The 27,799-nt window shown below is 35.3% G+C and overlaps 1 protein-coding gene across 1 annotated transcript in view; it reads left to right on the top strand.

Moving 5' to 3' along the window:
- The first annotated feature begins 6,389 nt into the window (after positions 1 to 6,389).
- LOC103586901 (src kinase-associated phosphoprotein 2-like) overlaps positions 6,390 to 27,799 on the top strand; it is a 92,242-nt gene continuing 70,832 nt past the window's right edge. The window contains exons 1-5 of the mRNA XM_008568252.1: positions 6,390 to 6,638; positions 16,209 to 16,314; positions 16,944 to 16,969; positions 24,387 to 24,494; positions 27,214 to 27,321. Coding sequence (XP_008566474.1) covers positions 6,572 to 6,638; positions 16,209 to 16,314; positions 16,944 to 16,969; positions 24,387 to 24,494; positions 27,214 to 27,321 — 415 coding nt within the window. The 5' untranslated portion in view covers positions 6,390 to 6,571. The remainder of the gene's footprint in view (positions 6,639 to 16,208; positions 16,315 to 16,943; positions 16,970 to 24,386; positions 24,495 to 27,213; positions 27,322 to 27,799) is intronic.

The following is a 27,799-nucleotide window of genomic DNA, read 5'->3' as shown; positions in this document are numbered from 1 at the left end:
TAGCCTTATAATGAAGGACGCTGGCGGCTGCTGCTGCTTTTTTAAAAAAATTTTAACTTACATGTTGTAATTGTACATACTTATGGGGTACAATCTGATTTTTTAATACATATATATGTTGTATAATAATTGGGTCAGGGTAGTTAATGTATCAATCACTTCATGCATTTGTCATTTCTTTGTGGCAAAAACATGCAAAAGCCTCTCTTCTAGCTATTATGTAATACACAAAACTTGACTGTTTACTATAGTCACCCTATTGTGCAATAGAACATCAGAACGTATTCCTCCTGTCAGCACCACGCTCTCCCAGTAAGCTAACTGGCCATCCCTATATAGGGATCCGTACCCATGGCCTTGGTGTTATCAGCACCATACTCTCCCAAGTAAGCCATGGGCCAGCCCTCAGTCTTCCTGTCCAATGGTAATTTTGTACCCCTTGGCCAGTCTGTCTCTGTTTTCCCTCCCCAGTCTCTAGTAACAACTGTTCTAGTCTCTGCCTCTATAATATCAATTTTTTTTTCTTAGATTCCACATATAAGTGAGGCCGGGTGGTATTTGTCTTTCTGTGCCTGGTTTACTTCACTTAATATAATGACCTTCAAGCCTACCCATGTTGCCACAAATGACAGCATTTCATTCTTTTTTATGGCTGAATAGTATTTAATTTTGTATATATACCACTTTTTTTTTTTTTTTTAAAGATGACCAGTAAGGGGATCTTAACCCTTGACTTGGTGTTGTCAGCACCAGGCTCAGCCAGTGAGCCAAACCGGCCATCCCTATATGGGATCTGAATCCGCGGCCTTGGTGTTATCAGCACCGCACTCTCCCGAGTGAGCCACGGGCCGGCCCTATATACCACATTTTTTTATCCATTCATATGTTGTTAGACATTTAGGTTGATTCCATATCTTGGCTATTGTAAATTGTGCTGCAAAATAAACATGGGAGTGCAGATATCGTTTTGACATACTGACTTCATTTTCTTTGTGTACATACCCAGTAGTGAGATTGCTAGATAAAATGGTAGTTCTATTTTTAAGTTTTTTGAGAAACCTACATAGTATTTACCATAATGGCTGTTCTGGTTTACACTTCCACCAATAGCATCCAAGTGTCACCTTTTCTCCACATCCTCACCAACACTTATTTTCTGTCTTTTTGATAATAGTCATTCTAACTGGAGTGAGGTGGTATCTCGTTTTGATTTGCACTTCCCTACTGATTAGTGGTGTTGAGCATTTTTTCATATGCCTGTTGGCCATTTGTATGTCTTCTTTTGAGAAGTATCTAGTAAGATCCTTTGCTCATTTCTCAATTGGGTTATTTGGTTTTTTGCTGTTGAGAAGTTTAAGTTCCGTACATAGTCTTGATATTAATCCCTTGTCAGATGTGTAGTCTGCAAATATTTTCTTCCATTCTGTAGGTTCTCTTCACTCTGTTAGCAGTTTCCTTTGATGTGCAAAAGCTTTTTAGTTTGATGTAATCCCACTTGTCTGTTTTTTCTTTTATTGCTTGTGCTTTTGAAGTCTTATTTAAGAAATCCTCGCCCAGCCCCATGTTGTGGATCATTTCCCCTATTTTCTTCTAGTGGTTTTGTAGTTTCTGGCTTTACATTTAAATCTTTAATCCATTTTGAGTTGATTTTTGTATGTGGTGAGAGGTAGGGGTTTCAATCTCCTGCATTTGGATATCCAGTTTTCCCAGCACCATTTACTGAAGAGATTGTCTTTTATAATGAAGGACCCTGGCTTCTGAAGGACAGCTGTATCATTAAGGTCAGAAACAATGAGAACTAACTTGGGTTTCAGGTTGTCCCCATGAATTGTGGCTTGTGCTTCTGGGTTTCAGCTTGTTGTGAATCTGCCTTCCCTTCCTGACTCCCCACCCTGTGGACTTCAAGCTCCAGCATCAGATGCAAAGATAACAGCCTTACAGGGACAGTTTAACCAGCTTCCACGTTGGATAGGGTCAAATCTCTGTAACAAATTATATTTCTCTCTATCTCTAGCTCCATTCTAAGGGTTCTGATTTTCAGTTTAACTGATAGAGAATTGGGACATTGACAGTACAAAATGAAAGGAGGTCTTTTGACCCCCAAAATTCTATTGGCAGGAAGCAGGTTCAGAACACCACACAACTGAAAACAAGGCTACCTTTCATGGAAAAGGAAAGATGACTCAGAGGGCAGAACCAAGAGCCATGGAGAAGTTATTTCCAAGTGGGAGTAGAACTGTGTCCTAATCAAAGAACTTGCCACATTTTCCTGGTTAGATTTCAGAATTGCTATGGACAAACGATTTTTGTATACTTTCTATTCTGCTATCCCTTTTAAACAGGAATATCTATAGTGGTTATCCGATGCCTGTCCCACTATTGTATATTGAGTATGTGGGGAGAAGATAATTTGTCTTCTTACTTCACAGGTGTTTAGTTTGAGAGAACTATACTCAATGAGTTGTATTCTCTCTCTCTCTCTCTCTCTCTCTCTCTCTCTTTTTTTTAAAGGCTGTATTCAAGTAATTGCACCAACAGACATCTACACCTGGACTTGATTTAGATGATGAGATTCTGGACTTTTAGCCTATGCTGCAGTGGAATAAGACTTTGCAGGTGTCTTTGGAAGAGAATGAATGTATTTTCATGTGAGAGGTATGCGAATCATTGGGGGCCAGAAGGCTGACTATGGTAGTGGGCTTTCAATATGGCCACAATGATCTCTACCTCCTGGTATTCATAGCCTTGTGTAGTCCCTTCCCTCTTTATACCAGGCTTGGTCTGTGTGACCAGTAGAATATGGCAGCAGTAAAGTTATGTGACTTTTGAGATTAAGTCGTAAGGACACTGCAGCTTCTGTGTTGGTTGCTCTGTCTCTTGGACCATTTGCTCTGGGGGAAGCCAGTTACCATACCATAAGAACAATCAAGCAGCCCTGTGGAGAAGTCCATGTTGTGAGGAATTGAGGCCTTTTTCTAACTGCCAAAGAGGAATGGAGGACTTCAGCCAACAGTCGTGTGGGTGAGTCATCTTCAAAGCAGATCCTCTAGACAAGGTCAAGTCTTCAGATGACTGCAACTCAGCCTACAGCTTAACTGCAGCCTCATGAGAGACTCTGAGCCAGAACCATCCAGCTAAGCTGCTCATGGATCCCTGATCATCAGAAACTGTGTGAGATACTAAGTGTTTGTTTTAAGCTGCTAGATTCTTTTATGCAGCAATAGATAACTAATATGAGGGTACTTCAAAAAGTTCATGCAAAGTTTCATATTATCTTTTAACTACATTTTTTCAATGAACTTTTTGAAGTACCCTCATAGAAGGCCTAAATATAAGTATAATCTTTCTTCTGCATGGCTATGAAAGCCAAACAAAAATGAAGAGGCACAGAGAAAAGTAAATTGTGTTTTGGTCCACTATCTGCTTTTCTTAAATGCTCATTTAGACTCCTTTAAACCTGGGCCTGTGGACAAATACTTATTCAGCACTCCTAAGCTAATTTTGAAGAACATAAGAAAGAGGGTTAGTTTCAGTAATAGGTATACATACGTATCTTCTTTGAACTGGAGAATCTACTTTTGAGAAGATAAATCATGAGATTTTTCCCAGAGTCTATTCTCTTCTCTGCTATCTTTCTCAGGTTGAGATTTAAAGTTTCATTTATTATTCTAGTTTAAAGATTGTAAAGTATGATTTGATTTCCTCTTAGGTTCTGTTATGGAAACATTTGGAAACAAGAAAAATAAGAATATATTTTTTCTAGACTCTATTTCTCTTTTCGTCCTATAATCAATTTCAGTAACTTTAACAACAAACAGTAAAAATGATAGAACATACAAAGCATTGCCCAAGTAAATCCATTGTGAACCTGTCTGAGAGTGGTTTTCTAAATGGAGGAAATATGTTTTATACAAAAAGCCCATTTTCTGTTATTGCCTTTTTTACTTGGACTACTAGAAGCTATATATTTTAAGGCAATCTTAATAGTTTCCTGTCTCTCACTAACAAGAATGACTTGTCATAATGAGCAGTGTAGACAATTTCCATTTGATCCACTCCAGCATGCTGTCTATTTGATACAAGAGTAAATCACCTCAATTCCTTTGTGTAATGAATGGAGTATAAATAAATACATGAGACATGAGAATAAAAAAAAAAATGATCAGTTCTATCAGAAAGAGACAAAGTTTGTCTCATTTTGAGGCCTGGTTTAATACAAAAATGTGACAAGACAAAGAATTGTATGTGTTACCTATAAAGGGAGGAAGAATCCTCATTAATAAAAATTATCCATGGAATAGTTTCTTTCATTAGAAAGGAAGATAATTTTGTAGTTTAAGAAAAATAGTTTTCAATTCTCTGAAGTTGGAAGACCTATATTGTAAAATGACTTTATTCACTTTTACCTCCACCAGAAAGAATTGTAGTTTTCAGTACTCTTTCTAGAATTCATCGCATTTCTAAAACCAGGTAGGAATTTCACATACCATTTTGGGAAATGGGTTTGTTTTGGGCGTGTCTTTTTTGTTATTTTTTTTTGCGTGTTTTACTTCATTGTAGTTTTTGTCTTGTTTTTGTTTTGAGAGGCAAGACATGTACTCCAAAATGTTTTAATTTTTTCTTTTACAATTAGTGTTTGATGTTCTCTAAGAGAATTACACAAAAACGTCATACTGCATTTTACTTAATTTTTTACTAGTACTGAGATTTTTTTGATGAAATATTAATAGAGTCATCATTTTATGTTAATTTTAGGATTCCAGCTGGGACGAAAGATAAATTATGACAAATTTGTGCCCTATAGGTACGGGGAAGTAGTAAAGTGATTCTCAAAATGCCTTGCATCCACCTATGGAGATTAACATGCAAATTCTCAGGCCCCACCCTAAAAAGACTCAATCAGTATCTCTGGCGGTGGGACGTGAGAATCCAAAATGTAATAGGTTTTCTCTAAGATTCTAATGCAAACTAAAGTTTAAGGGCTATTGATCTAGTGAAGATTGGAAGGTAGACGATTAAACTATTTACATTGTGATTTGAGCCATGATACCAAGTTCAAAATATGATAGAAGCATCCAAGAAAGAGCCACTATTTATAGCAAGGGAAACATTGGTAAAGGCTTAACAGAGGAACTGACATTTGTGTGTGGTTTTGAAAATGATGTGCCTTGCCAAGAAGGGAAAGAGGGTGCGGCTGGGGGCATCCCAGTGAGTACTGTTTCCAAGCATATTTTTACCATGAGAAATACACAGTGGACACTGACTAAATGCTTTGCCCTGGCAGTTCCTATGTAAAGATTTCCTCCATGAGCCTGATTCTGTATTCTTCGATTCTGGGGTACGAATACGGTTACACGCTAGGTTTTGAGTGATTTTAATGGTTGAGGCACCTGAATGTAATAAATGAGAGTACTTCAAACAGTTCATGGAAAAATGGAATTAAAAGATAAGAATTCTTCCTTGAACTGTTTGAAGACCGCTCGTATATGTGTTTGTATAAATACATATATATTTTACACATACACACGCACTTTTTAAAGGCTTTAAAGGAGCCAGAACGTGTCTTTTTGGGTTTTAGAGAAAACCTGTAAGAAGATTTATAGATAGAAGACAGCCAATAAGTATTTGTTGACTAAATGACCAAGTTGGAGTGAACGGATTTTATAATTTTACTCTGCTAATCACACCAGTAATTTTCTTTTTAATGCTTGCAGATGGACAATGATACCTATGCCTATTTAGCCTTCTGTTTTTGTTTTTCTCCAGGAATAGTGCCTAGAACTCCCTACACTTCCTTCGTAGTGGGAGAAACCAGTCACCCCAAAAGTACGGATTAGGTAGAAGAGTCATGTTAACAGCCAATCGGAAAGCTCTCCCGAGCAGCTCCAGACCGGATTCTCACGGAGGACTGGCGGAAGATGGGACTTTGCTACCTTCATTCAATCGGACAAAGAAGGCCATAATAGTTTAGGGCGGTCGAAAATTCCCTGTGGGTTACCAGGCAAGGTATTAAACCTCAGCGGGGCTGACCATTACTCAGAAGGCCACTTAATGGGAAAACTTCTAGGCACCACGGACAAATTATTTTCCGGGATCCTGGAGAAAGAGTCAGCCGTTGTGGCGGTACCAGCACTCAAAATGGCAGCAAAGCGCTTCAGACGCGGGATCAGGTGACGCAGTCCCTAGTCGGCTCCCTTCCCACCGCCGCTCCTCCTCAAGCTTCCTTTCGCAGTGGTGGGCGTGGCTTGCCTGGAGGCTCTCCGGCGGCCGGGAAAAACCAAGGGATGCACATGCGCAGTTGGACGCCTTAGGCGCTTGATTGCCTCCTCCTCCTCCCCGCCCTTCGCCCCGCCCCGACCTTCCGGGCGGGGCTGGGCCGAGAGTCCAGCTACTGCTGGCTGGAGATTCTGTGACTTCCTTGTTGTGAGCCCCGGCCTGGCACTGTCCGTACTCGTAGTCCCGCTGTCCTTACCGGGACCGTTAGCCCGACTCTAGGTCGCAGCCGCCACCCTCCCCCGTCGGTCACCCTTTCAGCACAGGTCCTATCCCCGCACGCCCCGCGCTACCTAACATGCCCGACCCCAGCAGCACCTCCTCTCCCCACCCCCTCCCTGAGGAAATTAAGAACCTGTTGGCAGGTAACGAGCGGGAAGGGGGCGGATAACGCTGCGGGGCGGGGGCGAGGGGACGGCGAGCCGGTGGGGACAGAAGCTTTCAGGAGTTCTTACTCTCCTTCCCGCCGCTGTCCAAATATTCCGGCCAGTGGGGACGGGACAGGGAGCAGGGGAAAAGGGTGTTTTGTGTGAGAAGGGGAGTGGGCGTGTGTGTTGAGATTTGGTGCGGTGATGGTGGCAAAGCCTTCTTGATGGTCTGCACTAATGGGATCAGGACAATTCTGTGTGTGTCGTGACGATGCCGTGTGTGTGTGCGTGTGCGTGTGTGAGAGAGAGACACACAGAGACGCACAGGCGTGGGAAGGACAGGGAGAGGATGAGAGAATGATAATGGGAGCAGAAGTCAAGTAGTTCTTGGGTGGCCCGGCCAGTGGAGGTCGAAGGTGTAGAGATGTAAAGAAATGTCAGAGCCACAGGTGTTAGGGTTAGGGGGTGGAAGAGTCTGTCTATTTCTAAAACTCCCATTTTTCTTGAACATTCAGTTCACTCATATTTAAGACTTTTGAAGAGGGCCTGATTCTCAAATGGCCACTTATCTTCAGCCTCTGTAACATATTACAGCAAAAAAGGAAGGATGTGTTAAATTCCTACTTCCTGTGTCACACGATGAAAGTACTTGGTCTTTGCATCCTCATCTTCCCCTTTTCAGTTTTACGTTACCATTTATAGGAACTTATTTTAGAAGTTAAAAATGTGGTTCTTCAATGCTATTGTGAATCCACTACTAGTTCATTAATGTACTGGATATGGAGGTGTGTGTTTTCATTAAGGACCAATGAAAAATTTCTTCACATAGTAAAAAAAATGTATCTTTTTATGGTAGCACAAATCTTGCCTATCTGATGTTCTGGAATTCTAACCACCATTTACTTTGTCTTGTGTCCATTAGAGTTCTGGAAACTGAATTTTCACTGTTTTACTTTAGTTGTCTCCAAAATATTTGTCTTTCAATATTATTGATCATGAATAACTGGGTTAAAAGAGTTTGTCTTAGATACCTGTGTTACAAGTTGCTTTTTAACTCTTAAAAAGCAATGTCAACTAAAATGTGATATTTATAATAGTAAATTACCGCTGTGTAGTTTGTTTGAGACCAGATCTCCTAATATGCTGTTATACTATTTTGATGGTTAGCATCATGAATTTAATAGAGTAAGTAAAACTAAGTGTGTGAATGCAGGCTTATGTTTGTATGAACACGATACAGTATGATGAGTGCATTTGTAGTGGTATAGTATTTTACTCAAAGAAATGCTTGTTTTCATTAATGGTTACCACTAAGGGAAATATTGAAAGAACTGTAGAGACTGATTTAAGTCAGGTTTTATTCCATTATATGTGAGTTTCACATGAGCACTGATTTTGTTTTACTACAGTTAACATTTTTGTTGTTACAGTGCTGGAATTTCTTGGTTAGAATATTATTGTAGGGCTAGGCAGTTAACTCAGTTAGTTAGAACATGGTGTTGATAACACCAAGTTCCAGGGTTCAATCCCTGTACCAGCCAACCGCCAAAATAAAACCAGAAAAGAATATTATAATAATCAGATCAGTGTTTATCATTATTCAAAAAATAGATGTTACCATTTTCAGGGTGTTCTAGGTCTTTATTTTTGAATTTAAGAAATAAAGTGCAGACCTCTAGGTGTGTGTTTTTAAAGCTTGGCAGTTCCCAAAGTAGAGCGTTTACTATTTGGATCCATAATTATACATTTACAGATAATATAATATATAGGTTATGAGACCCTTTATTCTCATATCCACAAGTATTTCATGTGGCCCTTGTTTGTATAATTTAACTAATTACATATTTAAATTATCTGCCAATGCTAACTTCCTGTATATTTCTGCCATCTCTTTGGTCACATAATATACTAGCATAATGTTTGAAATTAGCTTTTTAAAAGTCATTTTATTGACATTTTATTTCACATTATTAAAGCAAATCACATATGAAAAAACACAAAGTATTAACAACAAATATTAATACATTAAAACTTTGGGGATTATACATTTGTATTACACTTTATTTTCAGAGGGTGTCTTTGAGAGGTATGGGTGTGAGTTGGGGAAGTGTATATATTTAAAGAAATGAAACAAGTGAACCAGGAAGGTTGTTAGCATTTTATGTTTGACAGTAACTAAAATCTTTTTGAGGTAGGGAAGGTGTCACAAGTAGATGCTCTCAGCAGTTATTTCACATGTTATCCAAGAAATATTGTTGTAGTTGTGCACAATGGTTTGTGTAATTCAAGTGTATTGGGTATAATTCATGATTAGATTTAGAATTACTAGAACTATAGAGGAGGTGTTTGTATTGGTTTGAGTTTTAGAGATATTGCTGGCAGATTGTCTAGTATGTTTTCTTTGAAACTAAGAAGATATTGGTAGTGGTGGTTGTAGTTAACCCTTGAGTGCTCTTAGAATGCATAGCACTATGCTAGAATTCCAAAGTAGAGAAAATGAGGAAACTTATCTTCATTTAAACTCTTCAGGAGTTGAAAATGCTTTGCTTTCAGAAAAAAAGAATATAAAGTCAAAAGGTAATGGCTATCAAAATAACGTTGCTTAGGGATTTCTCTTTGTGTTCCATGTGCCTATTACCCAAATTGTTATGTCATATGTGTTACTGTTTGACATTTCATCTGCTTGATAGGGAAAGGTGCTCAAATATATTCTTGTTACCATATTTATTATTTTTCTTTCTCTTTATTTTTCTTTCTGATTATGGCAATTTTAGGCTACCCTTTCAATATTTGTCCCCTTTATCCCTTCCCCTTTTGAAAACATTCTATAGAAATGCAAAATAAGTAGAGATTTTTCATTCTTAGTTCAAATTTAATGATACCCTTGAGAAAGTAGATATATAGTTTAACTGTTACACTTTATGTGGAATCAGTATGTTAAATCTTGAAGGCTTACACTTTTTATAAAAAGTGTCAAATTCTTTCTGTTGTGTGACTAGAAAAGGGTTTACACAATTTTGTTAAAAGCAAATTTTGAACTGCATATGCACTACAGGCAACCTTTGATTGCCCCCACCCCCCACAACAATGGAAGAACAGGTTTAGCCTGGATAATTAAAATCAAAGGATAATCCCAAATGTTGTCCATTTAATCTTCTCCGACATCCAAATATTTTGACTAGGGCTAACAGCAAGAATAATCTTGATTTATGTGAGTTTTTTCCTCCAGTCAGGCAAGAGAGGAACTAGAACCACTGCTCTCTACCTCCCTTCATTTGTTTAATCATCCTTTAAATGCTGGTTTTTAGTAGTTTGCAATCAGATATTCTCATTCATCGTCATTCATTTGTTTTAGGACAACAAATTTAAAAAAGAAAACTGTAAGCAGATTTTATTTTCTTTTTATTAAATTAGAAAGTGAAACCAATGTTAAAAGAAGAAAATAGTGGTTGTCAGTGCTCGGAAAAATCAAAACCAAACCAAACAAACAATAAACAAAGTGGCTATATAGTTTCTGCAGTGACCTTGAGATTTTGTTCACATGGCAGTCTTGATTAGAAATATTGCATTTTTTCCTATTGGAGATTTCCACAACTTTTTTTTTTTGTTTTTTTTTTTTAACCTTCACACATTACAATCGATAATCCCTTTAGGGGCACTAAATAAAAAATGCAATTCAGTTGAAATAGAGGCAGAAGTTTTTCAATGCTGAGTATAGTATGGCTTGATTTCTGCATTTCCGAAGTTACATTTATAATTTGCTCAACATTTTGCTTTTATTTTTCCTATGAGAATTATTTGTAGTGTATCTAGTGTCCCATAACTTCCTTCTGGGGCATTGGCTGAGTATATAAAGGGAAGAGTGCCACCTACTGAGTCACCAATAGTCACCTACTTTTTTAGCACCTGGAGTTTCCTACAGAGCAAGAATAAGCCTGACCCATTTTGGCAGCCATAACTAATGAGCATAAAGTTGATATGGGAACATTTAATCTCAAAATGAAGTCAATCTTTGACACCACTAATATTTTCTCTGCTAGAAATAGGAATATATGTTTGTAAATCAAGGGATCAGAAATTTATAGAGTTTTTTCTTTGGATCAAATAATATAGATGGAATTAAAATGTGATGTTAGGGAAATTATTTGCCTATTTATCTTAAGTGTATAATGTCCTGCTTTTTCTTGGGAGGGGATCTTTTGCATGGCTTTCCACTGAGAGTATTTTCATTTCAGATTACTAAATAAGGCTCTTGATATCATTATGCTGGGTGTTTTGTTTTCTTGGTGGCTGGTTGGTACAGAGATCAAACCCTGTATGCAGTTTTTATAGTTACTCAATCCAAATGATTATTGTTTTCCTTTTAGAAGAGGAATCTAAATATGCTAAAAAATGAGCAGTATATGAAAAATTTCCAAATGAGCTTATCTCTACCTTATCAGCATCAAAGTAATACTAGAAAGAAGATAGAAACAGTAGGAAAAGCCGCTGGTGATTTGAAACAGTTCAATTGTCTCTCATAAATTTAAGATTAAGTGTCATATACGGGTGATAAAAGTGGCATAGGCTAGGTTTTATATACTCATTATTCACTTAGTTTGTCTTTTTCAATTAAAGCCAAGTCTATCTTTTTCATTCCACTGAGTTTACATTTCTTTTTCAATCACATTCTGAACATATTACAATAGATGCTGCCTAACAGTGAATATAGTGTAAATCTCAGACTAAAGTGTAATTCACTGTGGCTTCTTTGAAAATTAGTGGTAAAAACATTTTGATTATTGTAAGGTGTGATTTATCAATAGTCATCTTTCAGAGGTTGAAAGATGTTTAGCTTTATCTTTCAACAGCCCAACTTTCTATCAAAATAAATCATTTAGCCTCCAAAGCCAATTTTGAGACTTTTGTCAGGTGATTGGATTGTAGGACTCAGGTATGTTTTACCGATTATATTGTGAGAAATAAGAATTCTTGTGCCTGTTCATGTTTTTTCATGTTAGAAAAGTCCATAGTTCAACCATAACCTATAAAAGTGCTAGGTAATCAAGGGAAAGACATTGATTAGAACAATCAATAACTTTTCAATTAGCCATTTTCAACTTTGGGCATTTGGCTCCATTGATCGGCGTGTGCCCAATTTAATTGATTTTTATGTTTTTACCAGTAGTTGTTTGGTCAGACCATGCCCTGTTTTACTAGAAAAGAAAAATGTGTCTTTTTGTTCTGACAGGAGCTTAAATTCTAGGTTAGGATCCTGACCACATTAGTTTGGTGACATCACATCTCATGTTCAAAGTGAATACAAAGTGAAACCTGGCCCAATTCATAAAGTAGAGAGAGACGTGGAATTAAAGTAGTAAAACCATTTGGGGTACTATGTGATTGTTTTTACACATATGTTATTCATCTGGAGCAGAGCAAATGGTGATGAATTCAGCCCAGTTCTTGCCCCCTCCCCTATACAGTTAAGGCCATCACAGGCTGTATGTGTGTGTGCTCACACGTGCATGTATAGAGAGGTACTGGGTCGTTGGGGCACTAGGCAGGAAGACAAGGGTGTTACTTTTGTGACTTATTTACAACCTCCAGCTTGCAAGTCCTATTCCAGGCTGTTTGCTAGTGGGGGATGGTGAGGACAAGTGGTCACCTCAGCTCTCTTCAAGAGTGGGAACCTTTACTACCTAGGTTTCGAGAAGACAACAGTTGATTTTATTGTTTGCAAGAATTTTAAAACTGTGCTAACCTTGTTTGTTTCCACCTTTTCACTGTGTGATCTGTATGGAAGTTGGTAGAAGCCAGTTAGAGAGAGAGAGAGAGAGAGAGAGAGAGAGAGTGGTGTGTGTCAGATACCTGTCCCAACCACTCCAGGACTCCAAGGGAAGATGAGATGGCAGTTTTTCTAGGGATTTTGTAGGTACAAAAAAAAAAGAAAAGAAAGAAAGGAAAATTGGAGTACCATTCAGTGGTTCAGTGTTAAGTGTTAACCTCTCAGGGCTATTGAGAGGTTTCCAAGTTAAACTGCTTAAGGATTGCTGATCCAGAACATGCCATCTTTCAATTTTATTTTCAGACGTTAACATTTATCTACAGAGCAGTTGTAAATCTGATCTTTTAGTGGCTTTCTCCCCCAGATCCTTACAGCTGTACAGGGAGATAAGGTTTACTCTTGACAATGTGAAGGTATAACAGGAGCAAAAATCACCACCACGTTTACTTTTGCCTGAATCACTTTTTCCTGATGATGACGGGGGGCGGAGGCGGCTGATGGAGGCGGGTGTAATTCTGGGCTTAAATGCAGGCTGCGCAGACCTGCAGTCTATGTGGCTGCGGGCCGGTGGTGGAGCGGGGGAGGGTGGTTGACCTGGTGCGTTGGGCGCGCCCGGTTTCCCGGGACCTTCTACCTGAGAGGGAGGGCCGGGTGGGCCGAGCAAGAGAGGATTTCTACCTCACCAGGCCAAGAGGCAAGCGGCAGGCTGACCTTTCCTTGTAATCACATTAGGGTGTTTCCCCGAATTACAGGCAGTCGGGAGGCAGTGAAATCTACATATTAACTGAGGGACGCGACCCCTAAAGAAAGGAAGAAGAAGGTTAACGCGCTTGCTAGTTTACCGCGCTCGCTAGTTTACTGTCTGAGAGCTATTGAGAGCACAATAAAAAGCTTCAAATCTCTTTTCAAACCAGCCAGAGGAGCGCTTGATTTGCCCAGGACTTTTATTGCTCGCTTTTGAAATATTACCCTGGCTCTGAGCTACAAAGCCTCAGATCCAGCCCCATTTGTCTGTCAAGGGCGCTGCCCCATACCCGGCTCTCCCTGCTCACAGCTCCGCTGATGGGAATCCTGGGCTTTAACACTCGAGAGTCGAGTTTCTCAGAGAGCAGAGCTGAAGCATCTCCCAGGAAAGACCGAGTGACTTCTTGGCGCTTGCTGCACCTTTGCGCTGGGGGAGCAGGGTTGTGCCTCGTGCAGGCTCCCGGCCGAAGGCTGCCGGCACATCCAGTGTGTCTCCTTTGCCTGGGAGAGGCTGGTTTTGTTCGATTCGAAAATAAACGGGCAAAGTGTAGATTTTAAGAAATAACCTAGCTTTCAAAAGTTGTAAAACCAGCCAAGTCTGGGCAATCAACAAACTAAGATTATTGCAGGAACTGCTTCCTGTTTAAAGTGCTTAATTTACTTAAGGAAACAAAACAAAACATACCTAGCTTTCAAAAGTTGTAAAACCAGCCAAGTCTGGGCAATCAACAAACTAAGATTATTGGAGGAACTGCTTCCTGTTTAAAGTGCTTAATTTACTTAAGGAAACAAAACAAAACATCAAACAGCAAAGCAGTTCCTGCTCTCGCCACGTTTCCTTTGAGAAATAATTACCAAAAAAGTCAATGTTTAGTAAATCTTTTCAGTTGCCATAAGCCATTTTCTGGAAAAAGCTTGGGAATAAATACATTTAAAAGACTAAAAATATAGATATTTTTCCTTACCCAATCTCTGAATATCCCTCTTCCCCTACCCAACCCATAGTGATTCTTCTTGCAGTCCGACATTCTTTCAGCAAATATTTTCTCATAAAATAGTAGCATGGATCAGTATTTTAAAAACATTTGGGGGGGGGGGTTGTTAGGAAACACTGTATAGAGCATTGTAGCCTGTTTTGTTTTCTGAGTTTTTAATAGAACTGAAATGACCTTTAAAAGAAATAACTCTTGGGCCATAATTCGTTCTGTTATTGCGTCGGGAGATAGAAAATAGATCCCGTTTGTTTACCCTTTATTGTATAATGAAAATGTAAAATAGGCAATTAAATACTCGTGGAAGAGGGAATTAAAGGCAAACAGTGAGTGAAAATAACATTAAGCAGACTATTCACCAGTCATTGTGCCAGTGATTCCACCAAGTATTGAGAGGGGTTGGAAGAGAGAATCAGCAATAGGAATGTACTTCTTCCCTAAGTCCACTTTGTCATAGGAGATACTGTAACCATCTCAGGGAAGCCGATGGTCTGATGGTCTTTTTCCATTTCAGCTAGTAATCTGAATGTCCAAAGCTTGCTTGCTTTGGGTACAAAATTTAAATAATTTAGAAGGGCACGCATCTTTATAAGTTTCTTTATTTTGTACTCACTTTAGATGTTTGGGTTTAATTTGCACCGGTACTGGATAATGTCTCTATGTCCCCCTTTTCAAAATATAGGCAACTCAAGAAAAGAGAAACTGAGACATTTTGCTTTCATTTCATTTTGATACTTTTAGCACATTACTCATTAATGGACTTTAAATCAGAAACTATTTTTAAATATTATTACAAGATTAAATTTTAATTATTTCACTTGCCATATTGACTTAGTGAAAAATTACCTTTACACGTTTATTATGAAGGTGTAACTGTTTAATCGCCTTTCCTCATTGGATCAAGATATTTTTGAAATTAAGAACTTAAAATCAGTTACAAACATTCTACCCCATATACTAGGTTTAAAATCATTAATTGTAAGTAGGTGATAGTATTTATTATGCTACTTGGAATTACTTACATATATTATTATTATGTGTTGACTCCATCTTTTTATCAGTGTGAGTTAGGAGACAAAGTAATTAAATAGAAAGTAAAACAAGCATACATCTCTTCAATATGAAATATGGATGATTTATAGCCATGCTTGCTTAAAATTTTTTTTGTAGTATCCTCTTTATTAGATATTTCGAGATGAGCTTTGAAATTCTGGGAATAAAATTAAGTTGCACAGTATTTCATGAGCAACAAGAATGGAATTATTATAAAAATCAAACCTTGGAATTTTACATGAGAGAGAACAGACAACAGAATAATTTAGAAGTTTACTAAAATTTTTAAAAAGAGGCTATGGGGGAATGTAGTGGAAGAATCCATTTTTCTACTTCTTCCTTTATTTAAGAAATATTTCAGGTGGTGTTGATAGCAAGACAGGAAGCAAGAGCTCACAAAAGTACACAACTGGTTATCTTTTTTATTTGAGGGTGGCCAGAGTGGGTGGGGCAGGTAGAAAGGAGTTGATTTGGGAATCTTGGCTAGAAAAAAGGGATTTATTTTTTCCTTTAAAGAATTAAACATTGTGTATGTCTGAAAATGGATGACACTGGGAAAAATAGACCCTTGCCAGAGACATTAGCTTATCTTTATGTAATATATTGTGAATGACCTGTTCATATAGGAACTTACAAAATACTATAAAATGATAGTAACACATGCATAAAAGCTTGGTGCTTGCTTTTATATGAGAATTTGTTTTATGGGGCACCATAATTTATTAAAACTTGTGTGCTTCTTCCTGGTTTAATGATGCCAGGCATCCAAATAGCATTTGCTGTGCTAAGCACATAAGTAGAACATACAAATTTTATTAGCTAAGTGGTGAACAGATTTTTCCAATTTAGTATTTCAAACATACTTCAACTCTTATGCTTTGGATTGATAAGTAACTATAACAAATTGTACGATATTAACACTTATATGTAGAAACAATCATTATCCTATTTGTCTTCACAAAAAAATGATTCTTATATTGTGTATCCTGTTTCTTACATTTCATGGTTTAGATGTTGAAACATTTGTAGCAGACATACTGAGGGGGGAAAATTTATCCAAGAAAGCGAAGGAAAAGAGAGAATCCCTTATTAAGAAGATAAAAGATGTAAAGTCTACGTAAGTCATTTGCCTTTTATTAATAATTTCTTATTTAGAAGCAACTTTGTAATTAACATTTTAAGAAGGAATTGAATATCATGGAGTTAAATTTTTTATGTTCTAATTTAATTGCTGTTGAGTATTCTTAAAGGACAAAGATATATTTTCATTGTAATAGTTTTTAAACACAGACATGCTTATCATAATGCTCTTTTTTTGTGAAGTCTCTTGATTATGTATTTTTCTAAGCATTCTAGCAAAATCCAACTGTTTATTTTGATTATCTGAGGGTATATTTGATTTAATTGATAAGGCATAAGTAGATTGAGGATTTTAATATAAACATGGAAAATACCTCAGACACTGAAAAAGATAATCCTTTTAATTGTTACTACTTTAAATGAATAAATGTAATATAGATTATAGGTATTAAAGATATCTTCATTTTACTACTGTACTTAAATCTTTAAAAATAATTTTATTATAAATTCCTAAGCCTTTTGGAATTGTCATTTCGGGACAGGAAATAGTTTTTTCTCTAGGTGTATATTTATGGTATAGATTTTGGATTTGAATTATTGCCACTGGTAATAACTTGTTTTGATTTTCAACCTCATTTTAAAATATAATGTTCTCTTATTTTGCAGCTATCTTCAAGAATTTCAAGACAAAGGTAAATTTTCAAGTTTGCCAAACTTGAAATTTTTTTTCCTCTGTGGAAATTTTCAATAGGATAATCTAACATACTGAAATTTGACAGTTGGAATCAAAATTTGAATTTCCATATTGTATACTTAGACCTTCAAGATGAGAGTGCTAGCTCCCCCTGCTGAGAAAAAAATTAAAAAGCATATCCAGAATCTACTCTGTACAGTCTTCTGATGCAGAAATCTCCGGTTTTGTGTTCTTAGAGTACATTGCCTACAGTTACACATGAAATAAAGTGGTGAAGCAGCAGTGTGATATCAACGCGATACCATTTAACACTGCAGAGATTATTTTATAGTAGTGGTGGGAGCAGGAGGGCCTGTGGCTGGGTGCTCACAGGTAACATTTTTGAAGGATTTTTTAAAAGCAGTATAAATTTTTGTCTGAGAACACGAATAAAATCTTTTTTAAATGCTAATTTTTACTTTCCTTGTGGTTCTTTTGATATGAATAAATATGTGCTATAGAAATTTTTAAAGAAGGGAATTCAATTTCATTTTTTTTTTAACTATGTGAGAATGTTGGTAACCTGATTATCTTCCTTTGGAATTAAGAAACAGTTGCTTAGCATACCAAAAACCAGATCAGGACAGGCATAGGAAGTTCCTACTACTTCATGTATTCAGTTCTGTAAAGGAAACTGAGTATAGCCCGTACTTTCTTGATGCTAATTCATAGGTCATGACCTACATAGTGGATGCTGGTATGAGGATCATAACATGAGGTCAGTTAACCTACATGGAGCTAGGTTCTCGGTTTAAGGAAAAAACAAGAGTGTGGCACTTTCTAACTGGGGTTTGCAGATGCCACGGACTAATTCATATTTGTGCCAACTGATAAGTGAGAGGGTAATGACAATTTCAATAAACCAAGTACTTAACCAGACAATCCTAAAAATCAGTTAAAAGGAAGTCACAGTTTCTTTTCACACTAAATCATCAAGGTCAGTGTGATTGAAGAGATGAGATTTTTTTTCCATATTAATATTCTTAACACTATTAAATAAACAGAAGAGTGGGAAATTTCTCCTCCCCACAGGTACCCACTTTTTTGTGCTGTACAGTGAATCCTTAACTATGAGCTTAATTGTGTTGCATTTTCCTTATTTGAATATAAAAATGAATTTATACATTTTAATTGTGATAACTTTTATATTATTTATATTATTTATGGAGGAATATTAGATACTCGATTCTGCCTCTCTTCCTAAAAGTCATATTTTGTTCCAGTGATTACTTATTGAACTCTCATTGTGTCTTAATTATTTGTGCATTAAAAAACTTTAAGCCGTTGCCAGTCCCCAGTACGGGCGCGACACCGAGGGTTGCGATCCCGTTACCAGTCAGTAAAAAAGACAAAAAAAAAAAAAGGAAAAAAAAAAATTTTAAGCTAAGAAACTATGATAAGTTGTTGTATAGCTGTATATGGTTCAGTAATAGTGTAGGAACTTTCCCTTTGGTATTTATTCTGTTTTAGAAATTGTTCAGGTGTGCAGATACTAAAATTACATTACTGAGATACATTCTTTGTGTCCAAAGAGAATAGAAGTTTATAAAGTATTTGATAGAAATTGAAAAATGAACCTAAAATAAGAGAGGAGTCAAATAACGTGGAATTCAGAGATTCCCCATAATCATTTCCCTCTGAATAAGTCATTTGTAGTTCAATACTACTATAATGAGTTAACTAATCACCAAGAGTGCCTGCTAAAAAATAAGCCTATGGATAAATTACATGTAGACCTTGGAGAAATAGGAGGAGCTGAGTAATTTTATAACCTTGAACTCTCAAAGTATATTCAGCTTTGTTCTAAAAAGACTATTTCTATAGTTTGTTAGGAATTGTAAAGGGTACAGATATAATAGTTGCAAAGTAATTATTCAGAATACATTGCTTTTTAAAAATAGGAATTTATTATCAGATCTCTACATAGAGTAAATTCAATTCTAAGGATGTTTTGATAGTGCCCCTACATTTTTCCCTTTGGTATTAGAGTCTTCATCCAAGGAGATCGGGGCAGAATTCCTTTTGGCTGTTTTCCTGGCGTGCGTGTGCGCACACACTCTCTCTCTCTCTCTCTCTCTCTACCCCTCCCCCCCCCATCTCTTAGGTCAATATAGCGTCATAAGAAAGTAACAGAAGCGTTTTCTTCCTTTTTACCTTTATATCTCTATTTGTTTTATATACTGTGTTTTTAAAATGGCAGTTTAGTACCATTTTAATACCATTACCAGGAGAAAAAATGGCCAGGTAGAGAGTTTTTAAATAAAATGAGTCGATTCAGATTTATTTGTGTCTAATAAGTCGGCTCCTAATTTCTCTAGTGTACATAGATGTCTATCACCCTTCCTCACTTCCCTCACTTATCACGCCCTCTCTTAACCTATATAATCTCCCATCCTGAGATTAACAATACAGAATTTGCAGTTTGATGTATTTTGATTCTTAAAATTAATTGAATTGATAACGATTGTTGAAACACTGAGCTGCATAGGTCTCAGAAGACTTTGTTTTGTATTTCCATTTTTGGCAAGAATAGTTTGTCAATACAGAATTTGCAGTTTGATGTATTTTGATTCTTAAAATTAATTGAATTGATAACGATTATTGAAACACTGAGCTGCATAGGTCTCAGAAGACTTTGTTTTGTATTTCCATTTTTGGCAAGAATAGTTTGCATTGGTATAAACTTAATTACAGTGGCTTCTAGATATTGAGGCTTGTCCATTAAGCTGATTTTCCACTAATTCATTTATATTCATTTCTATAGAAATCTGTTGTTCTAAAACTTCTCTTTTCATTTCTTTCATTTATTAAGGTTCTCCTTTTAAGTCCTTATATACTCAAGCCTAGATTCCCCATTGGAGAGGTCTGACAAATTTGAATTTTAGAACAATTATGTTGGTTTCCTTTTTTTTTAATGGCAGCTGGCTGGTACAGGGATCCAAACCCTGACCTTATAACACCGTGCTCTAACCAGCTGAGTTAACCGGCCAGCCATTAGTTTTCTAAATTCCTTATTTTACTTGTATTTAGGAAATATTTGAATCTAATCAGCTAGAGTACATCTTGCTTAGTCTAGTCCCTGTTATCAATATGAAATATTGCCTATTTTATCTAGAATAGAGTTCCCTCTTATATCCTTCAAAGTTTTATATACAACAGAACCTTAGTTTCCTAGTTGCAGGAAAACCTAGTACTATAAAGTTGTAAAAAGTCTCCTCCTGAATACAGAATTGGACTTATGCTATATAATTATTTTAGAATTGTTCTCTATCATGTAACAGGGTCATAGGTCTCTTAAATGTGACTTGAAATAATTATTTTTGCAACGAGAATATAGTACTATTTGAATAAAGATTGACTAGAATTTTCATGAGTTTTGTTTTATTTTGTTTTTTGGTTTTTGTCAGCTGGTTGGTGCAGGGATCAAACCCTGGACTTTGGTGTTTTTCATCACCACACTCTAACCAACTGAACTAACTGGCCAGCCCCAGAGATTTCTTATATATATTAGGTACATGATAAAAAAGTTTTACTTATAGTTGTATCTTGGCCTTATATTAGCCTTGTTTTACTCCAGTGAGGATTTAGGTGTGATGACTTCCTTTATAGAATGATTTACTGAAATAAGATAATATGAAAATACCTGTGTGTTATACACAGTAGGTGTTCAATATATTCATACATACAAGGGGTCCTCAAAAAATTCATGGAAAGATTTGTATTAACTTTCAATTTCATTTTTTCACAAACTTTTTGAAGTACTCTTGTATTCTCAGATTCAACTTCATTTGTCAAGAAGATTTAAGTTAGTCTTAATTTATAAATTCGGTTTTCAACTAATTTGGGGGAAATTATAAGTTATTGAAATGAGGGCATACATATTAACATGAAAGAAATATTTCAAGAGAATATTTTTCAAATTTGTAAAATATTTGTATCTACAGTTTTTTAAAATGTGAGTATTATTGCTATAGATGATACAGCTAAAAAGCAGTCATTTCCTCCTTTAAAACCTCTTTTTCCTCTAATTATAAAAAAATTTATTCAGTGGATTTTGACTGTAAAACTCCATTAATATTGTTAAAATGCATAGACTTATTAGAAAGCAATTTCCTTTGACCTTTTCGTTTGTATTATTTCTTAAGTTAATGGACTAAATTACTTTTTTAAAATAGCAGGACAGTTAGATAAGAGGGATCCATTTTAGTTTGTCCTAATGGAATCCTTAAGAATAACAGAAAAGTCAGAAGTTTGAATGATCTTTAATTTCCTTTTTGTACCCTTCCTAACATAGTATATTTTCTGTTGAAAGGTAGCTCCATAATGAAATCTGAGCAAATAACTTGCAGCTTGTTCCTTCTACTACCTACCCTCATCCAATACCTTATAGAAATGTGTTAAGCATGTTCGAGATTGTGGGGCCTGCAGTAGAAGAAGTATATTCCAGAGACAGTGCTTGAGGAACGGTATCCTTATTTTAAGCTCTGCCTCAGTTTGTACAAGAAGTTGTCCTTACTATTTGCATGCTTTAAATTAGCCTTCCTCTTGTAGAAGAATTATGAGGAGAATCTTCTTAGTTGTGGTGACCTATATCCTTCAAAGTCTAAAGAATCAAACTTCCCTTGAGCAACCACAAGTTAAATGCTTACTTCTGTATATTTAGCTGTATATTATTACTTGGGAAATTGGTTTGGACAAGTTAACTAACTAGAGAATTAGAAATTAATTTGTTTTCACTCAAGTTTGTCTTTTATGTTCTGTGAGAGGGAATGGTTATCATCTAAATTTTAGGTATATTATTTAGTTTAATGTTTACCTGATTATGTTTAAAATAGGATCGTATTTGGCAAAACAAGCAGTAAATTGGGCAAATCACTTTCAATGGTGATAGAGATCATGACTGTTCAGTTGTTGTTAGGCTGCATCTCTCGCCATTTAGGAAAATGCTAATTGATGATGAGCCATATAAAAAAGAATGGCTAATAGTGATTTGAATGCAACTATTATAAATTTAAAAATGGTTTTGAGAGAAAAGAGTTGCTGTGGTATGATTAAGCCTTGATTTTCCTGTGATATTTAAGTTGCCACAAATTATAGGAAGGGAAATCTTGGATCATTGGCTTTTAGACTGTTAACTTTGTATCGTTAATTAAACTTTTGAAAGTTGTGGGATAAATCACATGCTTTTCTAGGGAAACAAGAAACAGTATTAATGAGCGACAACCCAATAATTACCCTTGTGAGTACATAACAGGGACACATTCATGTCCTTTCTTTGTGCAATAACTTTTACAAAGAAGTATTTTTAAACTGATCATTAATTTTATGACCACAGAAATGAGATGCAAAATTTATGCTGTTGTCATTGGCACAGGCTCAAGGCACCACTGACATTATGTGTGATTGTAATAGAATGGCTGCCAACTAATGATTCTGTAGACATTTCATTTGAGCGTGCTTTTCTTTTAGATGTCTGATTAGGCTGTAATGCTTTCAATTATGCCTGTAAATTGTATTGGATACGTTTACCTGATGCCCAATGTTGATTTGCAGTTCAGTTTTCTATTACATAAACACAAGTTGAACATTTTCCTTTTAATTTATAGAAATCTTTGCAGGTATAGCTACAAATAGCCCCTGGGGAAGAAAAATTTTTTGCATTACTCGACAGCGACCCCTGTGTTCAATTAAAGCTCTTTATAAGCTGCTGTCTTATGCTCTTCATGGGGATGAAAAAAAAATTAGGGAGCGGGAAAGGGATGGGTCATCACTGGAACAGCAGTAAGATGAAGACCATGTTGAAAAATGGTGTGTCCTTTCCACTTAATACAGGTTAAAAAGGAAATAGCCCTGTACTGACACAATATAAATTCTTTACTTTCTGAGTTAATTCAAAGGAAGCTGGGGGGTGGAGGGGCAAATGAGGCCAGTAGAGTACTTAATTTATTTTGTCTTAGATAAATATAAATATCACACTGATTTTTTTAAAAAGATACTTGTGCTGAGAATACTAAGGTCAAAGATTCAGATCCCTGTACCAGCCAGCCACCAAAAAAACAAAACAAAACAAAACACAAACAAAAAAAAAAACAGTGTTGGAATAAACTGCAGTTCTTAGGATGGGTAAGTTGAAGACAATTTCACTTTCATGTGTAATGTGAAAATTATTAAAAAAAAAAAAACCCCAAGAAACCACAGAGGTCTTTAACATGTCAATGACCAATTTGTGTAGAATAAGTACTCTTAACTCAAATTAAATATTATTGAGTTTGTAGCTTTGATGATCTTTTTGCTATGGGCACATATATTTAAAAATTTATATCAAATGTAGATTGGGTGTGTACATGGGTGTCTGTGTGTATATATAGATGCATATATACATGCGTACTTACACATAAAAATGCATAATGGATATCATCAAAGCATAATAAACTACTCCTGATTTTTAGAACTTTTAAGTTTTAATTTTTTCTGATTATTTCCACATAGAGTTTAATAGATTTAAGCCTGAGCTCCTGAATTTTATTCAAGAATTTTTCCATATGTTCTTTGGTTTTACTTGGTCTTTTTTTAATAGTCATAATAGCATAATCTGCTAAGTGCTAATTTCTAGTGAGGTATTTGAAGTATCCTAATACCATTTTTCCATAGCAAGATTTATATTTTAATGTGTGATATGAAATATTCTTAGAAAATTCATACCATAAAAATTCTTACTTTGTCAAGAATATAAGGGTACTCCTAGTAACTAAGAATAACTGAGAATTTTGTGCTCTCTCTAACTACTTATTCCATGAATAGTCATAACATGTTCAAAATATTTTTACTGGCACTTTGAGGTTTCTTCTTACCTTGTATTTGAAATCAGACCACTCTTCATAAGAGAAGTATTGTAAGGGACCACTGAAAGTTCTGAAAAGTACTTTGAAGATCTCAAAAGAAAGATTAGATCTGAATAATGAGTAGTGTTTTTATGTGTTCCTTGGAATTTTAGTTGGAGAAGAAACATCATATTTAGTGCACTTAGTGGTGGAATCACTAAATGACAAGATAGCTATCTCTAGATTTTGTTCTTATTGTCTTAATGAGATGTCTATGTCTTTACTTTTTCAGGAAAAGGATGACAGTTACTCTTGAAATAGCAAAATTATAAGGAAATAGAGTATTTTTTATTATTGTTTTGACAGTGTTGTCTTGAAAGAAGCTATTGACTCTGCCAAAAATATGGTGAAAAATAGGGTGATAGCCACCAAATGGATATCAGAGGATACAGATATCCATTTGTAGAGAATAGTAGCTGTAATCTGTTCTTCTGACGAATTAACATTATTTTAAATAGCTAAATTATTAAAGGCATATCTTGGATTTTTTTACAGGTGATGCAGAAGATGGGGAAGAATATGATGACCCTTTAGCTGGGACACCAGACACTATTTCATTAGCCTCAGAACGATATGATAAAGATGATGAAGGCCCCTCTGATGGTATGTGACATTTTTCTGTAGAATATACCTCTTTACACTTTCACACAAAACAATGCCTTCTTGTTATGTACTATTTTCAGGTGATGGTCTTATCAGAAAACAGATAACCACAGAGGCTTCAGTTAACTTACCTACCAGAACCTTTAAAGGAACAAAAGAGCTCTCTCTAGTGGTTCTAGTAAGGTTTTCTTATGTATGAAGTTGCTTCTTTTTCTAGGTAATTTTCTTTACTAAATTTTTTTAGAAGAGTGCTTGCATCGTTGTATGAATATTATTAGTAACAGTTTGTTGGTTAATTTAATATTATCAGATTCTTGCTTAATTTTATTGTGCTGTTTAATGGCTTGTTGTATTATTTATTTTATAAATAATGAAAATGGTTTTTGATCTATTTTTTTCAGAAAACTTCATAGAAAAGTGAATTTATAAAATATTTAATTATTTCTACATGGTCTTCTCACATTGAGATAGGTTTTTATCAAATGCTTATTTTAATACACATTTTCATTTGTGATTGTCACATAAAAATGCCCTGCATTATACAGTAATAATATGTAGTATTTTATATTAATTGAATTAGTGATAAAGATGATTATCTTTTAGTAATTTCTAAAAACTATTGAATGTTGCTGAAGTTATGAAACTTGTTTTTAGTATGGCATGTGCTTTCTCTGTTATAGCTAGTTAAGTGCATCTGCATTTTAGAAACCTTATAAGGGTGATATATTGTTATAAATTAAGAATGCGTATTGATAAATTAGCCATGCATATTAATTTGTGGCACTCAAAGTTTCACATAGACATAGAANTTTAGAACTTTTAAGTTTTAATTTTTTCTGATTATTTCCACATAGAGTTTAATAGATTTAAGCCTGAGCTCCTGAATTTTATTCAAGAATTTTTCCATATGTTCTTTGGTTTTACTTGGTCTTTTTTTAATAGTCATAATAGCATAATCTGCTAAGTGCTAATTTCTAGTGAGGTATTTGAAGTATCCTAATACCATTTTTCCATAGCAAGATTTATATTTTAATGTGTGATATGAAATATTCTTAGAAAATTCATACCATAAAAATTCTTACTTTGTCAAGAATATAAGGGTACTCCTAGTAACTAAGAATAACTGAGAATTTTGTGCTCTCTCTAACTACTTATTCCATGAATAGTCATAACATGTTCAAAATATTTTTACTGGCACTTTGAGGTTTCTTCTTACCTTGTATTTGAAATCAGACCACTCTTCATAAGAGAAGTATTGTAAGGGACCACTGAAAGTTCTGAAAAGTACTTTGAAGATCTCAAAAGAAAGATTAGATCTGAATAATGAGTAGTGTTTTTATGTGTTCCTTGGAATTTTAGTTGGAGAAGAAACATCATATTTAGTGCACTTAGTGGTGGAATCACTAAATGACAAGATAGCTATCTCTAGATTTTGTTCTTATTGTCTTAATGAGATGTCTATGTCTTTACTTTTTCAGGAAAAGGATGACAGTTACTCTTGAAATAGCAAAATTATAAGGAAATAGAGTATTTTTTATTATTGTTTTGACAGTGTTGTCTTGAAAGAAGCTATTGACTCTGCCAAAAATATGGTGAAAAATAGGGTGATAGCCACCAAATGGATATCAGAGGATACAGATATCCATTTGTAGAGAATAGTAGCTGTAATCTGGATCTACCCAGAAACTGTGGCCCAAAAGTAATACTCTAAGTACTACAGGATTCCTACAGGGATTTTCACCGTATTTTTTGGGTAATCACTGAGGTGGCTGGTTTTCTCTTGGATTGATAACAGGTAATTTGAATTGTTAACAGATACTTGATACAGTATAAGCATACATTTTTCTTTCTTGTTGAATCTGAGTGAAAAATGAGTGCTTATATATATCTGGGCCAGCAAATATCTGATTCAGTGTTTTGTTTTTTGTTTGTTTGTTTTTTAAAATCACTTTAACTGAATATATGGAAAAAACCAAAATCATAAGATCTTATTATCATGGGGATGAAATGACCTAGAATAAATGAAGAAACCAACCAACCAGCCAACCAACGTAGGATTTGAAAATCAAATAGGAAACTGGCCAGAACATTTAAAAAATGGTAACATACCACTGAATGAAAATGGAAAGAGTCTAGTTTGTAAATCATCTTGTTTGAATTTAAAAGGATTATATGAGTTTTTAGGCAGTTTTTCCCATAAAGGATTCCTACTCGAAAATGCAACTGTTTTTGATCTACTTTATTGTAATCCTGGGATTTTTAGTGAAAAGCGAAATGTTCCTATGGCTTCAAATCATCAATTTCTTATAATAATTTTTCAAATTATTGAGTAGCTAAATGGAACTACTTTAATTATTTTTTGTATTGTGTTTTTAGGCTTTTTTTGTTATTATTATTTTGGGTTTTTTGTTTGATTGTTTTGGATACACACTCTATTTTACCCTGCGTCTTCTTTATGAATTCTTCTTTTAGAGACAATCCTAATTTTGAGACTGTATCCTTTTGTGTCACAAATAAGCACTTGTCTACTGACCTTCGGAAACTCTTATGTCTCAGTTACAAGGGATATAAACTGAAGGACCTGTTTTATCTACTTCAAGAAGTTTTTTGTTTTTACATGACAATGACTGAACTTAATAGTAAAACTTTCTTCTTCTGACGAAGTAACATTATTTTAAATAGCTAAATTATTCAAGGCATATCTTGGATTTTTTTACAGGTGATGCAGAAGATGGGGAAGAATATGATGACCCTTTAGCTGGGACACCAGACACTATTTCATTAGCCTCAGAACGATATGATAAAGATGATGAAGGCCCCTCTGATGGTATGTGACATTTTTCTGTAGAATATACCTCTTTACACTTTCACACAAAACAATGCCTTCTTGTTATGTACTATTTTCAGGTGATGGTCTTATCAGAAAACAGATAACCACAGAGGCTTCAGTTAACTTACCTACCAGAACCTTTAAAGGAACAAAAGAGCTCTCTCTAGTGGTTCTAGTAAGGTTTTCTTATGTATGAAGTTGCTTCTTTTTCTAGGTAATTTTCTTTACTAAATTTTTTTAGAAGAGTGCTTGCATCGTTGTATGAATATTATTAGTAACAGTTTGTTGGTTAATTTAATATTATCAGATTCTTGCTTAATTTTATTGTGCTGTTTAATGGCTTGTTGTATTATTTATTTTATAAATAATGAAAATGGTTTTTGATCTATTTTTTTCAGAAAACTTCATAGAAAAGTGAATTTATAAAATATTTAATTATTTCTACATGGTCTTCTCACATTCAGATAGGTTTTTA

Source organism: Galeopterus variegatus, unplaced genomic scaffold (genome assembly GCF_000696425.1).
Source record: "Galeopterus variegatus unplaced genomic scaffold, G_variegatus-3.0.2 Scaffold390, whole genome shotgun sequence".
Classification (NCBI taxonomy): Eukaryota; Metazoa; Chordata; class Mammalia; order Dermoptera; family Cynocephalidae; genus Galeopterus; species Galeopterus variegatus.
The sequence above is the reverse complement of the archived record's forward strand: the minus strand, read 5'-3'. Positions and strand labels throughout refer to the sequence as shown.